This window comes from Cavia porcellus, unplaced genomic scaffold (genome assembly GCF_034190915.1).
Source record: "Cavia porcellus strain 051 isolate PalLab524CR breed Dunkin Hartley unplaced genomic scaffold, mCavPor4.1 scaffold_25, whole genome shotgun sequence".
Taxonomy (NCBI): domain Eukaryota; kingdom Metazoa; phylum Chordata; class Mammalia; order Rodentia; family Caviidae; genus Cavia; species Cavia porcellus.
This window is the reverse complement of record NW_026947508.1, coordinates 40,936,462-40,951,132: the sequence shown is the minus strand read 5'-3', so window position 1 is coordinate 40,951,132 and position 14,671 is coordinate 40,936,462. Positions and strand designations below refer to the sequence as shown.

The 14,671-nt window shown below is 44.6% G+C and overlaps 2 protein-coding genes across 7 annotated transcripts in view; one reads left to right on the top strand and one right to left on the bottom strand.

The window, feature by feature from the left end:
- Nucleotides 1-627: 627 nt before the first annotated feature.
- On the top strand, nucleotides 628-13,958 carry LOC100723678 (cytochrome P450 4A12B). 3 transcript variants are annotated; one of them, XM_013144904.3, is made up of 13 exons: nucleotides 628-885; nucleotides 2,165-2,306; nucleotides 2,969-3,013; nucleotides 3,542-3,669; nucleotides 4,664-4,788; nucleotides 5,175-5,329; nucleotides 5,719-5,825; nucleotides 5,912-6,102; nucleotides 6,205-6,338; nucleotides 7,553-7,617; nucleotides 7,771-7,847; nucleotides 10,039-10,212; nucleotides 11,484-13,958. In XM_013144904.3, exons 1-12 carry the CDS (start codon nucleotides 697-699, stop codon nucleotides 10,205-10,207), a joined length of 1,527 nt encoding a protein of 508 aa, XP_013000358.1. In that variant the 5' UTR covers nucleotides 628-696; the 3' UTR covers nucleotides 10,208-10,212; nucleotides 11,484-13,958. The 3 variants fall into 3 exon arrangements, with proteins under 3 accessions (XP_013000358.1, XP_013000355.1, XP_003460879.1); XM_013144901.3 differs by having other exon boundaries at nucleotides 11,062-13,958; XM_003460831.4 differs by having other exon boundaries at nucleotides 10,875-13,958.
- LOC100724234 (cytochrome P450 4B1-like) overlaps nucleotides 13,719-14,671 on the bottom strand; it is a 19,733-nt gene continuing 18,780 nt past the window's right edge. For all 4 annotated transcript variants that reach the window (XM_063236422.1, XM_063236419.1, XM_063236420.1 and 1 more), the window contains one exon: nucleotides 13,719-14,390. In XM_063236422.1, coding sequence (XP_063092492.1) covers nucleotides 14,207-14,390 — 184 coding nt within the window. In that variant the 3' untranslated portion in view covers nucleotides 13,719-14,206. The remainder of the gene's footprint in view (nucleotides 14,391-14,671) is intronic.

Genomic DNA, 14,671 nt, shown 5'->3' with positions numbered 1-14,671 from the left:
AGAGTGATCCACTTGTCTCTCCTGGAGGAAGACAGGCACCAGTGCTTAGATGTCTGAATTGACAATCATTTACCATCTACTGGGAGAACTCAGCATTGGCAATTCAGAGGAAAATGTGCAGGTGTCAGATTTATTGAGGGAATTTAAGGAGCTTCCCACAAATGTGAATAAAGTGGTGGCCTTAATAGACGTGTGGAGAAAGGCTCAAAGCCTGGGACCTTCACTTAAGATACTGCTTTAGCAGCATAGCTATTTTTTGTGATAATCATGCTTAATAATTACAACATAAAACTTTTACAATAGTAAAAAAGAAAGAAATGATAAATGTTTAAAGATGTGAAAGGGTTAACCTGATTTGATTAGAACATACTGTATCTAAATACCACACTGTATCTTGTATATATGAAGAAATAAAAATAATAATAAATGACATTCAATTTTAAAAGGAAAAGGAAAATAAACAGATAAATAAATAAATATTTGTGTCTGATATGGAGGGGGGAAGTGGGTGTGTGCATGATGATTGCCACTGTCAGCTGACAAAGCATTTTCTGTCTTCCAAAGTAGATTATCCATGTAAATAAACGACTAATAAAGTTCTGCCCTCATGCTGCTCCCTCCCACTAGTGGGCAGGCAATCTTCCACAAAACAGGCCAGGTGGTGAGACTAGTCAGAGATCCCGAAGCCACTGCACCATGAGCGTCTCTGCATTCAGCCCCGCCAGATTCCCAGGCAGCATCTCTGGATTCCTCCAAGTGGTCTCCCTGCTCAGCCTGCTTCTGCTGCTGTTCAAAGCAGCCCACTTCTACCTGTGCAGACAATGGCTGCTCAAAGCTTTCCAGCAGTTCCCGTGTGCACCCTCCCACTGGCTTTTAGGGCACAAGGTAAGAAAAAGCAAGAAGGGGACAGCAGGGAAGCTGGCGCTTTCAGAGTCTAGCCAGCAATCCACATGACAGAACTACCATGTAGCAAGCATGTGATCTTCAAGAAGCACCCAGTGACCCTCTCAGGCTGTGCTTATCTCAGCCTCAGGGAGCTCACTCTACAAGAAGCTGGTCCGGCTGTGACTCAGCTCTATCATACACTCCTTTTTTTTTGAATATCTGTCACTTGACCTGGCAGCCTTGCACTTGGAGACACTGTGGTTGACCCTTCCTGAGTTCTGTCTCCTCCAAGCTGAGCACCCCTGGCTCTCTCAACTGTGTGCAACAAACCAGACCTTGTTTATTTTCTATTTTGAGATGGGGTCTTGCTTAGTCTCTGAGTTGCCCAGGCTGGGCTCAAACTTGCAAGTCCAGCCTTAGGATCCTAGAGTGCTAGAACCAGCCGGGATACCACCTACTCCAGTCACTTGATGCCAACCTCTGTGCTTGGGCCTGAGCTTGTCTGGAGATACTGATATGAGTGTGATAGAATCCCTGCTCTGAGGGGAGCACATGGTAAACATGAATCTCAGGAGGTGTGGGGCCACAGGCAAAGACTAACAGGGAGGGCGATGACATCAGGTGGAGGAACCAACTAACTAGATTTGCCTGAGACTGGGGGAATCTCCAAAATGGGTGATCATGGAGGCTAACATATTGAAAATTATGGACACACAGAGTGAGACAACAGCACAATTCTGCTGATGAAGGGGACTGACAATAGAGTCACTCATGAAACAGTCTTTTTATGTGCCAGCTCAGCCTCCACTCTCCCCAGGCTATGAGCTCACTGGAGTTGGCACAGGTCTGTGGAGTCCCCCTCAACAAGTCTTCCAGGAAGGAGAGAAAGCTGAAGAGAGACAGCAATGACTCCCTGCAATGCCACCCCGTGGCTTGATGAGGGACTGCAAGAAGAGGAGCTCAGCAAGAGATTGCGCACTGAATCCACTTAAGAAAAGAGAAATAAGGAGCTCTGAAAGACACCTGAGTTGCTGATTCCCATTGCTTCTCTCATGCACACAACTTCATTTAGTGGGGCACAGAATCTGACTTAGGGAAAGTCCTGGGAGACAGCAAATTCTGGTTGACAGCACAGATAGGTTATGCATCCAACTCCAAATTTCTAATTTTTGCTGAATGATCCACAACTATGTCCTTCTGATAGTCCTACCCTTCACTTCACTGCAAGGACTAGAACTAAACAAAAGTACTTACTGATTTGTCTTTCCCTTGGTGACAGATCCTGCCAGAAGACGAGCTGCAGCAGACGCTGAAATGGGTAAAGGAATTCCCAAGTGCCTATCCTCGCTGGTTCTGGGGGAGTGAAGCTCACCTGATCATCTACGACCCTGACTACATGAAAGTGATTCTGGGGAGATCAGGTGAGACTAAAGCCTCATTCTAGCAACAGGAGCTCCTTCCTCTGTAGTATACACATCTGACCCATCAAATTTCAAAGCAGAGCAACACTTCAGGCATCAACTCAAAATGCTACCCATCATTTACCCAAGCCACAATTCAGCACATGGCCAACAACTCTTATTCATTACTGAAGTTTTAAAAATAACAAACTGCATGGGGCCAATTTTCTGTTTTCTTTCTTTTTAAACTTTCTTTCTTTAAATCAAATTAAGGAATGGTTGTATAATGTGATCTAAATCTGAAAAGCAAACTATGTACACCAATTTGGGTTCAAAAACACTAATTGTCACCTGTTTGATGTCATGAAATGACTGAGCCAGGACCCACACTAGCAAAGCAATAAGCTCTGTTTTATTCCTTGGCATTGAGGCTGTAGCCATTGTTTCTCCCCAGTTCCTCATCACAGTCCTGGGAGTGGTCAGCTTCTAGTATAAGGAGCCTACCTTCCTGAGACAAACTGACTGTCAGGTTTAAGGGATTAGAAGCAACAGCAGGTGTCATAACATCAACTGCCACCTGGCAGTCATCAAGAATTTTAACATTCCATATTTTGAACTACAGTTCCCTTAGGGCCACATTATTTGGCCTTCAGTTTCCTTTAATGCCCTTGCTTACCTTTCAGATCCAAAGGCCATTTCTTTCTACAGATTCCTGGCACCCTGGATTGGTATGTATGTTTAAATTGAGAGCCCAATTATTGTCCAATAAAGTTTCCCTAGTGCTACTTCTCTGGTTTACAGAGAACAAGTACCTAGTCAAGACTGTCATGAACCATCCCTAAATCGACCCTCATTTTTCTTCTCATTAGATACTTATCCCTTCCTACTGCTGAAATGAGCCCTCCTGAAGATCAGCTCCTGCCCTATCTCTAAGCATTCCTACCTGGCATTTTTTATGCCCCTCCTTGACCTAACACCAACACTTTTTTAAAATCTTTATCTAAGAAGAGTTGTCATAATCACAGCAGATGGACCATCCCAATTGGAAAAGTCTATGTTCATGAATATACGTGTCCTTCCTGCCTTTGTCCAAGAAATTCTACCCTCAAGAGTTGTCTTCCCCAGTTCCACATTAGAGTTCCTCCCAAATTATCCCAGGGATCTGATTCTGTCGCATACATACATACCACACACACACACACACACACACACACACACACACACACACAGATTACATACACCTATCTCTGGTGCAGGGTATGGTTTGCTCCTGTTGAATGGACCAACATGGTTCCAGCACAGGCGAATGTTGACCCCAGCCTTCCACTATGACATCCTGAAGCCCTATGTGGAAATCATGGCCAACTCTGTTCGAGTGATGCTGGTGAGTCTGTCTTTCACGAATGTACACTCACAGCAAACACTCAGATGCTGGTCTTCAACACATGTGACCTCAGACAGTCATATGGAATAACATTCTTTAAGTTAACCCTGTGACAGTACACAGGACACAGAGGATCCAAGCATCAGGGTCAAGCCACATTGTGCGCATCACCCATGACAGAGTGTCATGGTGGATACAGGACCCGCCTTGCACTTTCAGGTCTTTATCACAGTGGATTAGTGGAGGAGTCAGACCTGCTCAACACCAGGACTACTTGTCCCTGGCTGGCCTGAGGAACATCAGCAGCTGCAGTGGCTCAGGGAATCTCACAGCATATCATTTAATTGCCTCAGGCACACATTTTCTTCGTGGGTTTTGAGTAATACATGCAGTAAAATGGACAATAGGAGCACATTCTTACAGCCAACCTGCCATCCCATCATGTTTCAACAAGCCTGGTTCTGATCCAGCTGGTCTCAGCAAACGTTTTAATGAGTAAACAAGAATTAGAGGCTAGGGATTTAGCTCAGCGGCATAAGCACCTGCCTTGCAAGCAGGCAGTCGTGAGTTTGATCCCTGGTACCGATAAAAACAAAAAAGACAAAAAAAATGAGTAAACAAGAATCAAAGTCCCTTATGGCCCTCATTAGAAGAGCCCACAGTAAAAGCTTAGGTTTTCTTTTAGTTGACACATTTGCCTTCTAAAATTGGAGTCCCACTATTCCCTCAGATCAAGCCCAATTCTCAGAATATTGAAGAATCATCTTACCTTTTATCCCCTGAAAAATCTATTTTGTTGGTTGAAAAAAAAAGAAATGAAAAACATAGCTGGTTGCCAAAACTTTCAAATTTATTTCAGGTCTTACAGAATGCTATGCTTAATTCTTAAATAAGTTGTGAGAATCTGGAATATGGGGCGGTGGGGGAATTCTAGTCTATTTAACTGAAGAATTCTGGAGAAAGTAAGAAGGTAAATGTTATCCTCCCACCATAGGACAAATGGGAAAAGCTCATCAGTCAGGATGCCTCTATGGAGATCTTTCAACCTGTTTCCTTGATGACACTTGACTCGATCATGAAGTGTGCCTTCAGCTACCAGGGCAGTGTCCAGCTGGACTGGTCAGTGACAGCCTTTCAGCTGAAAAGTCCTTATTCTTGCTACTGATACAGACTCATTTGAGAAGCAAGTGGGGCAGCCCACCTAGTGCATCCAGCCACATTTGCTTTGCACTATTTCTGCTACAAAACAAGATTCTGTTTTAAGCCCCAAACCACCTGTAATTCCAGTCTAGATCCAAACCTGCCTCAGCCATACACCCCTGATTCCTAGCAAGATTGAAAACCCAGCTGCTCCCCATTTTCTAAAGGCCAGAGAGTCACAAAGACTATAAGATAGAAGTAACACATGACTCAGTGTTTTGTGCCCCCACCTTTGAGGGAATAGCCCCTCTACCTCCAGGCCAGATCTCCTTTCAGTTCAATCTGTTCTGTATCTTCTCCCTCAGGAAATCCCGGCCCTACCTCCAAGCCATTGAGGAGATGAACAACATGTTTTTTTCCCGTGTAAGGAATATGTTTCACCAGAATGACACCATCTACAGTTTGTCGTCAAATGGCCAACGCTGCAAACGTGCCACTCAGATTGCCCATCACCACACAGGTTCTTTCTCCCCCTCCTGTGTCCCATCTTTACCAGACTTAACTCAGTAGAAATGGTGTCAGCCCTTCAGATAGAACCAGGCCCTCAGGTGCCCTTGCAAAACCTGAGGCTCATGCTGGTCTTCCCTAGTGCAAGGGAGCTGAGATGTGAAGGTGTTAGGTAAGGTGCTCTCACATTGGTGATTCTGAGCAACACTGAAGAGCTGTACTCCTGGGGAAAACTTGACCTGTATCAAATAGTGCTGAATTCCCACTCCTGACCCACACACTGCACTCTCATCCTGAGCTCCACAACACTTCCATATTGGGTCCGGGGAGGGAGATACAGGTTGGGTTGCTGTAGGTTTCTGTAGTTCTTGGTTCTACCTAGGAACTTTTGTTCTGGGATAGACCAAATAATAAAGCAGAGGAAGGCTCAGCTGAAGGATGACAAAGAGTTGGAGAACATCAGAAAAAAGAGACACTTGGATTTCCTGGACATCCTCCTGTTTGCCAGAGTAAGACTGTGTGGGAGAGCCTAAGGCTTTGATCAAACTCACAGAGCAGGGACAAACCCTCTTTGGTTGTTTGTGTTCCACCTCAGACAGAAAATGGGAGCAGCTTATCAGACGAGGACCTGCGTGCTGAGGTGGACACCTTCATGTTTGAGGGCCATGACACCACAGCCAGTGGTATCTGCTGGACCTTGTATGCTCTTGCTACACACCCCAGCCATCAACAGAGGTGCAGGGAAGAGGTCCAGAACCTCCTGGGAGATAAAGGCTCCATTACTTGGTGAGTAAGAGCTGAAGAGGTGGGAGAGCACAGCCTCTTTTGCCAGGGGAGACCTCGATCTTTCCAGACTCTTTCTGCCCTTCAGGATGGGCTTCATTTCAGGGAACACCTTGACCAGATGTCCTATACCACCATGTGCATCAAGGAGGCCCTGAGGCTCTATCCACCAGTTCCATCAGTTGGCAGAGAGCTCAGCAAACCTGTTACCTTCCCTGATGGAAAATCTTTACCCAAAGGTATAACTTTCCCAGGATCACCTAAGTTCTCCTCAAGGATAGGGAAGAATTAGGAAATTCATGTGTGGTTCAGCAGTTCTGAATCTGGCTGGGTCTTTCTTTATTGTCAATAAATGAATGCTTCTTACTTATAGAGTACATTTTGCTTATGTAGAACATAAGCCTACATGAACTATACAGCTCCTTCTAATACTGTCTATTCACATGGTTACCACCCTACACTACTCCTGTTCTTCAGCTGACATTCGTTCTTCTTTAGAATGCACAGTCTTGCAATGTTGCAGTTAATTCCAGTTTGGTGATAGTGACATTCTTTGATTCTAACACTCTAGGCTCCAATTCTAGATGACATGTATGACCATATTTGTCCCTTTGATTGCTAGGAATCTCAAAGGGTAGATTTTTCTCACATCTTTTTTACATCTTCTATATTTGATATAATGTATTGCATAATTGAGTAAAAAAAACTATATGTATTAATAAATGTAATGCAATTTATTCTGTGGGAATTTCCCCACAGAGAAATATTAACTTTTAGATTTTGGCCTCTAAAATTCTAACACCCTAAAATGTAGAGGATGATGAGAGAAACAGATAGGGGCTAAGGAGACGTGGTTCTTATGCGGAGTCAAGACAAATGAGCAGCGAATTCTATGCCATTGGTCAGCTATGGTCCAGTCCTTGAGGAGCACTCATGTTGAAGGCAGAAAGCAGCTGATAGCCAGATCTAAGAACCCTGCTACGGTAGCAAACGACTTGTTGGTTCACCCTCCACTAAACGTGAGTCCCAGTCCTGCCACATCCTACCTGCGCAATAGCTGACAATTCCTCTCTGAAATGTAGTTACCTCATCTGAAAAATGGGGCTATATCAGTGCTTTCTCTGGAGGGTTGTTAAGAGGACTAAATGAATTAATGTATGCTCCTCAGTGAAAATCCTTTATCAACAAAAGTTCTCATTTCATTTATAACAAAAAGGAAAGTCCAATTCTTTCTTGCATCTCTCTTAAAGTCATGGTTTTCTGTTCTTCATCTGTGTTCCGGTAGTTTATTTACCAAGTCCACCCATATCTTTAGCAACAAGATCACTTTGCTCAAAATGATGATTTGAGGCATTCGGACCTTTTGTGCATGTCTATCTCCTACTGGCAGAGGGACCAGGAACTGACATCATGTGCATAATCAGTCTTTTCTCTGTCTTCCTCTGTCCCCCAGGTATTAACGTCATACTCTCTTTTCATGGCCTTCACCATAACCCGAAGGTGTGGCCAAATCCTGAGGTATGATGTCCCTGAGAGGAAAAGAGGGAAGGGAAGGAGGTGATTCCTCAGGAACCCCTCCTCCTTCTCTTTCCTCTGGGCTTCCTGTCCCCTCTTGATTTGGAACAAGGGACTTGGCCCCTACCTGTGCAGACACTGGTTCTCTTTCTGCAGATATTTGACCCTTCCCGATTTGCACCTGATTCTTCCAGACACAGCCACTCATTCCTGCCCTTCTCAGGAGGACCAAGGTGAGGTGTCCTGTGTTGGTAATTTGGTAATAGGGGATGAGGCTACTTTCCTGTAGCAAACCCTGCTACCTCCTATGCTCACATAGGGCCTCTTCTAATATACCCTTCTTTGTTGGTGTTATGGAAAGAAGCCTTGTGCGGATGCATCTCTGCACATAAGAAATAGAACATTTCGGGGCACACCACAGAGACCTTGGCCCAATGGCCAGGTCAAATCCCAGTGTCAGTAGACATTACACATTCCAGTGTGTCCTGCTGCTTTCCTCAATTTAGAAGTAGGATGTTAGGAATTAGAAATGTTTGTGTATGTCTGACTTCAGATGACGTGCTTTTTGACTGCCAGGAATCTCCAAGGGTAGATTTTTCTCACACATTTACAATCCAGCCACCACTCTTTCTATTGATTCATTTTTTCTCAAGTCACTGCAGCAGCAAGTGATTAGTTTGCCTGGATTCACTTTCTGGGTGCCTGCTATCTGCCACCTCTCTAGTCAGATTTTGAAAATTTACAGTAAGCCATCAAAGAAAGTTTCACAGCACATTTTCAGTCTCTCCCAAAGTAATTTTTGACTGCGTTTCAATGTTCACATTCTTCTTACTTTTCCAGTTGTCAAAATGGGATAGATGAAGTCCAGTGCAAATACTTTGAAATTACACTTAGATCCAACATAGTTCAACTTTGGATTTAAAAAAAAGCATTAAAATGGGAACAGTATACTTCCTTTGAGAGAAATCTACTATTTTGTATATACTGCATGTCACTGGACAGGTTCCTGGTGTGTAAAATATAAAACACAATTGAAGTAGCTGCTGAGCTGGACAAGAACACCCCAAAAGGGCTTCTTTGACCCTCAAAGCCCATGAGACTTGCCCAGTAGGATGTAACTTACTATAATGTCTATAAAGAAGTGGTAGAAACAGGCTTTTCTCAGTCAGTATTTTTATGAATTCTTCAAATTCAAAGTAAAACAACTTTCCTAGAACCAGCTTCAAGGAACTTGCCTTTGCAAAAATAGACTTTCTAGAATTTGATTTTTGTTCTAAGACAGTACCTCCTTGTACACTGACTATAAATCATATTGCTGCCACTAGAGGACAGGAGAATACGAGGTAGCTCAATTTTTAGGTAAATTTCTTATATTATTTTAAACTCAATTAAATTGAATTTTTTAACTCTAGTGAAGTTAATTAACTTAACTCAAATATAAAGGAAGGCCTTACATCAGCCTCTATGTGCCAAGTCCTATACTGGGTTATAAAATTAAAGATACCATTCCTCTCTCAAGTGTTCAGTCAAGGGCAAATATGTGCTCTACAGAAAGAAGTAGCCATATTTAAGGAAGACATCTTTCCTTCCTTTATTCTTTCACTCTCAGTGGGATGGTCCACATTCCCAGCACTGTCTCAGTCTCTGGGTTGAGTAAAGTACCAGTGGTATCACTGCGACCCCAGGAAGGAAAGGGACAGCGGAGCAGGGATGAGGACCAGCTGGTCATTTGTCTGGGCCTTAAGGATGTACAGGCAGAGATGGAAGAAGAACATGTTTGTGATGTGAGCTAGAACATGGGATCACATAGGTAGGAGGTGAGAGAGACAGCAGACATAGAAGATGTGGATGCACCATCCTGCTTAAGGGAAGACATGGAAGTATCAGTGTGGAAGAAGGGAAAGCACAGACACAAGAGAAATCTGGGACAAAAACACTGAAGAAACAAGCAGGGACATTTCTGGATGAATTTAGAAGGATACAGATTGGTGGCCTGGGGTGGGAGAGGGAAGTAGGTGCCTGACCACTGAGTGGGATCCCCAACCTGACCCCCCTTTGGTTCCTTATTAACACTTGGCTCCTGTCAGTGAACTTTCTTGAATCTCTAAATGCAATGAACTAACCAACAGTTAACGCTTTAAATGACTCAAGGGATCAGACTGCCCCTCTGGCTCTGTCCTAAGAGAGTGATTCCATGCCTGTGAGAGCAACAGTGGACCAGGGGTAGCCATGCACAACTAGAAGACTTTGTCAAAGTTCAAGAGAGAGTGACCCAAGACCTAGGGCAGAGCTTTGCGTGAGTCTAACCGGGCATATAAATAGCCTGAATGCCCAGCTCTGGGCTGGAACTCAGGCACTAGTTCCTGACCAGCTCAGCATAGCTTCTGAGGCTATATCTTGTTTCACTGTTCCTGTCTGGCCTAGGAACTGCATTGGGAAACAATTTGCCATGAATGAACTGAAGGTGGCTGTGGCCCAGACCCTGCTCCGTTTTGAGCTACTGCCAGACCCCACCAGGGTCCCCATCCCCATACCACAAATTGTGTTGAAGTCCAAAAATGGGATCCACGTGTATCTCAGGAAGCTCCACTAACCTTGGTGAGTCAACAACAGGTTCTGAGGGTCTGCTGCCTACCATCCTGTCTTCAGGTCCCCAGCCCGTCTACTCATCTCCTGCTTTCTATCTTCTCATTTTCCTGCTGTCCTGCCTCCTTCCTATGTGTCCTTCTTTTTTTCAAACTCCCTATTTACTTGTCTGCTACCTGTCTCCTTTCTGCTTGCATCTCTGTTTATCTAGGCCCTGATCACCTGCCTATCCTTCAGCCTACCTACCTCTCTACCTGTTCTTTCCATTTCTGCCTGCTGATTTTAATCTGTATGAGTTCCTGCTGATGTTATAATCAACTACCACAACCTTTGTGATTTGAAGTAATGAAAATCTCTCTTATCGTTCTGGAGATCAGAAGTCAAAAATAGGTACCACTGGGGCTGGAGATTTAACTCAGTGGCATACGCGCTTGCCTTGCAAGGGTGCGGTCATGAGTTCGAACCCCTGTACTGATTAAAAAAAAAAAGTATTACTAGGAGAAGATCCAGTTGTTAGTGTAGCCGTCTTCTGCAGAGTTTTGGAGAAAATAATTTTAATTGCCCTTCCACTTTACAGATTCATTTCTTGTATTCCATGGAACTAGCTCCTCTTTCTTTAAAGAATAATTTACCCATCTCAAAGTCTTTTACTTAATCAACCTTTCAACTTTCAGAGTTCTGTTTGCCATATGAGATAACATAATCCTGAGCTTCAATGCTGAGGCATTGGACATCCTGGGAAAACATTATGCAGTCTGCCACTGTCCCTCCTGAACTGTCACTGGATTTCGCCTGCAAGGCGTCTATCTACCTGTATTTCTCTCACTCGAGCTTCTCCATCTCCTTCTTCCTTGCAATAAGGTTCCTAATGTCACATGGAGTGTCTTGGCCTCTTGTAAGACTATGGCAGGAAAAAAGAAATTGAAGGAAAGGAGACAAGTCCCTTCTGAGGAAGAAGAAAATGACATGTGGCCTGTGGTGCCAGAACTTCTTCTTGACCTTATGGAGCCCACCCTCTTTGAGTGGCCTCACACATGTGACTCCTCATGCTCCATACCAATCCAGCTGCTGAGGCTCCAGTAGCTGAGTTTAGACAAAGGTCTTTTCTCTGGGATCTCAGAGAAACTCACATCTGTCAAGGAAGGAGACAAAAGCCTCTATTATATTCAAGGACTAACGTTACTTGCCCTAGACTTTTCAGAAGCTCCAGCTAAAACCCATCTGAGCAGGAAAGCCTTCCAACCTGATCTGGCATGAGAGCCTCAGGACCTTGCTATTCACAGATCCAATGAGATGTGAGAAGAGAACCCGGCCTGGCCATGTCACCAAGTCACCTGTCAGCCTCCTTCACAAATAGGACCTTAATACTCCTCAGGAGGCTCAGAGAATGGAAAACTGTCAGTCAAGAGCTGGCAAAAATCTCCTCATCTGATGGGAGGGGATGTCAGAACCCAAGCAGCTCGTCCTGCCCCATGAAGTCTCCCTGGCTGGCTACCCTGAAAGATGAGGGGCATCAACAACTCTGCCCACAGTTGGAGGCTTCCTGATTCCTGGTACTTCTGACCCTGGTCCTGCTCCCTACTTGCATCCCTCTAGGTACTACCACCAGATTCCCTGGTCTTCTGTTCTTGCTTCTGTGAGTCTCCATTAAATAAGCCTCTGCTTGTTTTGCTGGTTCTGAGCACAGATTCCCCAGTTGCCTCAATAGCTGTAGATGCTATAGACAGAACTTCCTGCAGTCCTATCTGATGTCCCCAGCATGTTATGGTCTGTATGTTCTCTCTAAGTTGAAACCTGCTGCCAAGACTTCTGTCCCATCCTTCTGGCCTCCTAAGTCACTGGGCTCATTTGGTCTTGCTCTGAAGAGGGGCAGGAGAGACCAGACTGGATTCTAAACCAAGAGGAAAGGGAGAGTTGGGAAAAAGAGTTATCTGGGAATATCACAAACAGCATGTCCAGCAGCAGGCCCAGCATCAGGAGGTGCAAAAAGTGGTGCAGGGCATGTTCAGAGCACACAGGACAATAGAAGCTCAGAATTCTGGATGACCAGCCATGAACATGTGGTGCAACTACAGGACTCCACAGGATAGGGAAGTGTGACTCAAAAGTGACCTTGCTGCCTCCAAACAATAGGCAAGACCCAGGTTGAGTTCCATTCATGTGCACAACCCCCTCAGACACATGAATAGACACATAAGCCACTCTTGTGTACACCCTTTGCAGACAACACACTACCCACACACACATGCACACACATTCATTTCTAGGGTCACAGGAGCCAGCAGTGTGTGTGTTTGAAGATCTAGAGGGGTTAAAGAGAACTCATCTGTGGCACCTATCACTCACAGCCTCCATCCTCTCTCCTCCAGGGAGCCTCTCTCCACTCTAATACCAGACCTTTCAGCTCTATTTTTCCATCAGCATCCATCCTCAGGAGACTGTCAGTACTAACCTTGGAATAGAGTCAGTTCAAGCTCCTCACAGATGAGTTTCTCACAGGCTCCTTCTGTTAATACTGAAATAGGATCACAGTCTACTCCCATCAGGGGATGTTGACCCTGCCCACACTTAATGACTGCATGGGTGCTGAAGGTCTGGAGAGACTTAAGAAATGGATACAGTTGTGCTCAGATGCCAATCCAGAGTATAAGATGGTTATGACCTCAAGGCTTAACTCCCACCTAGGTCTATATCTTCTATAAGGTGATCACTGCTGGAGGCATAGCTCCCATTCCACAAAATTGTGATGATTGTGATGATCGTCTTCACTTGTACAGAGAGCAGTCTATTGAGATACTGGAACACAGCAGGCTGTTGGTAACATGAGGTGCAGAACAGACAGCCAAAAGTTATACCCTGGCTAGGTCCTCTGAATTATACTCAGTTGGGCAAGGAGATTTGGATCTTCAGCAGATAGCGTATGGCAGGTCAGCCTGAGTGAAACTTTCTTCTGAGAGTGAAAAAAGCAGTATCCTGGAGGATTTATCTGCCATGGTGCACCCTCAGAGCACCATCGAGACATCACCAAGTTCCAAAATTGGAATTCTTCTCTCCTGTCCCTAACCCCAATCCTGAGTCCTCTTCCTTCTATAACTGTAATTCCTGGACTGCAGGCTCTTAGTGGCCTTACACCTTGAACCCCAGAAGTGTATGAGCTTACAACCATCATGCAGTTGCTGCAGGAGCTGCCAGAAAAGACCTCTAAGTCATCACGTAACCCCATGCCTGAGGCTTTCCTCAAAAATTCTTTGTACCTTCCTACCTCACTCATGACTCAACACCTGATTCAAGGGACGTTTTCTTTCTCCAGGAAGTCCCCCTCTAATGACAACTCTGCCAAACTTCCCTGGCCTAACTGTGAATTCCCAGAGCATTACATGACTGAGACCTTAATGCTGAGAATGCACGATGCCACAGAGAATCACTCAGCCAAGGAAGAAACCCCACAAAACCATCCTGAATATTCTTTGACTTTGGCAATGGGAATTTGCTTTAGAATTACTCATTATTTTGTATAGTTTTGATTTAGATAATTTTTCTTCATTTTAATTATATTATACATACACAATTAAACGTAAAAACACATCTCCATGAGGGACAATTCCCTGAGCCACCCCACAATCACATGCTACCAGGTCATAATCATGAATCCACAGCAAAGCTTCTACTGTATTCACTATGTCACTAAGGCTGCAAAGCACATTTCTCCTACATTTTAGAAAGACTGTTAATTATAGGAGATAAATGACACTTCTTGAGATGAGTCTGTACTCCCCAACTAAGTGAATGAATGAGATCTTGAATATATAAGTAACAAGTATTTGCAGACACTCAACATTTGAGTGGCATTGTCCTCCTGGAGGTTGTCTGTGCCAGTGCCTACTCCCCTCCCAAACAATAAGATTCCTGAAAGCAGAAAGCTACAACTACTCTACATTCATCTGGGAGAGCGGTGCTCAGGGAGAAGGAAGAGCTTGGGCTGACTGGAGCTTTACTCTCTGCAGAGCTACTTCCCAGACTCAGGGCGCAGTGACTTCAGGTGGAGGTGGATCCCATTCTTTGAACGCAGAACCAGCTGGGGCAGCTTGATGGGCAGCTGTGAATGGTCCAGGGAGAACTCAAAGCGAAGCAAACAGAGAGCTGTGACCACCTTCATCTCATTCATGGCAAACTGTTGTCCGATGCAGTTCCTGCAGTGAGCAGTACAGAGAGGCACTGGGCTGTGAGATATCCAGAGTGATGAACTTCAGTTCTCTTAGTGGCTAACAAAAAATCAGTAACTATTTTTGGATGTATAACTGCTTGATACACTGATTGACCTCGGCTTAAGAAAGAGATCTTGGGAACATAGCGAAAGCCTTAACAGAGTAGCTGCATGATGGGATTCTGGCTTGTGGTCTCTCTTGGAATGACTGCCATCCACCCACTTCCCAGGGAAAAGAATATAATAGCAAGAAGAATATCCCTGAAG

Bases quoted from the DNA above. Each gene is read 5' to 3' on its own strand.
- LOC100723678 (XM_013144904.3), top strand. From the start codon at position 697: ATGAGCGTCTCTGCATTCAGCCCCGCCAGATTCCCAGGCAGCATCTCT. The intron at 886-2,164 runs GTAAGAAAAAGC...CCTTGGTGACAG, and splicing joins ACTGGCTTTTAGGGCACAAG to ATCCTGCCAGAAGACGAGCT. The intron at 5,826-5,911 runs GTAAGACTGTGT...GTTCCACCTCAG, and splicing joins ACATCCTCCTGTTTGCCAGA to ACAGAAAATGGGAGCAGCTT.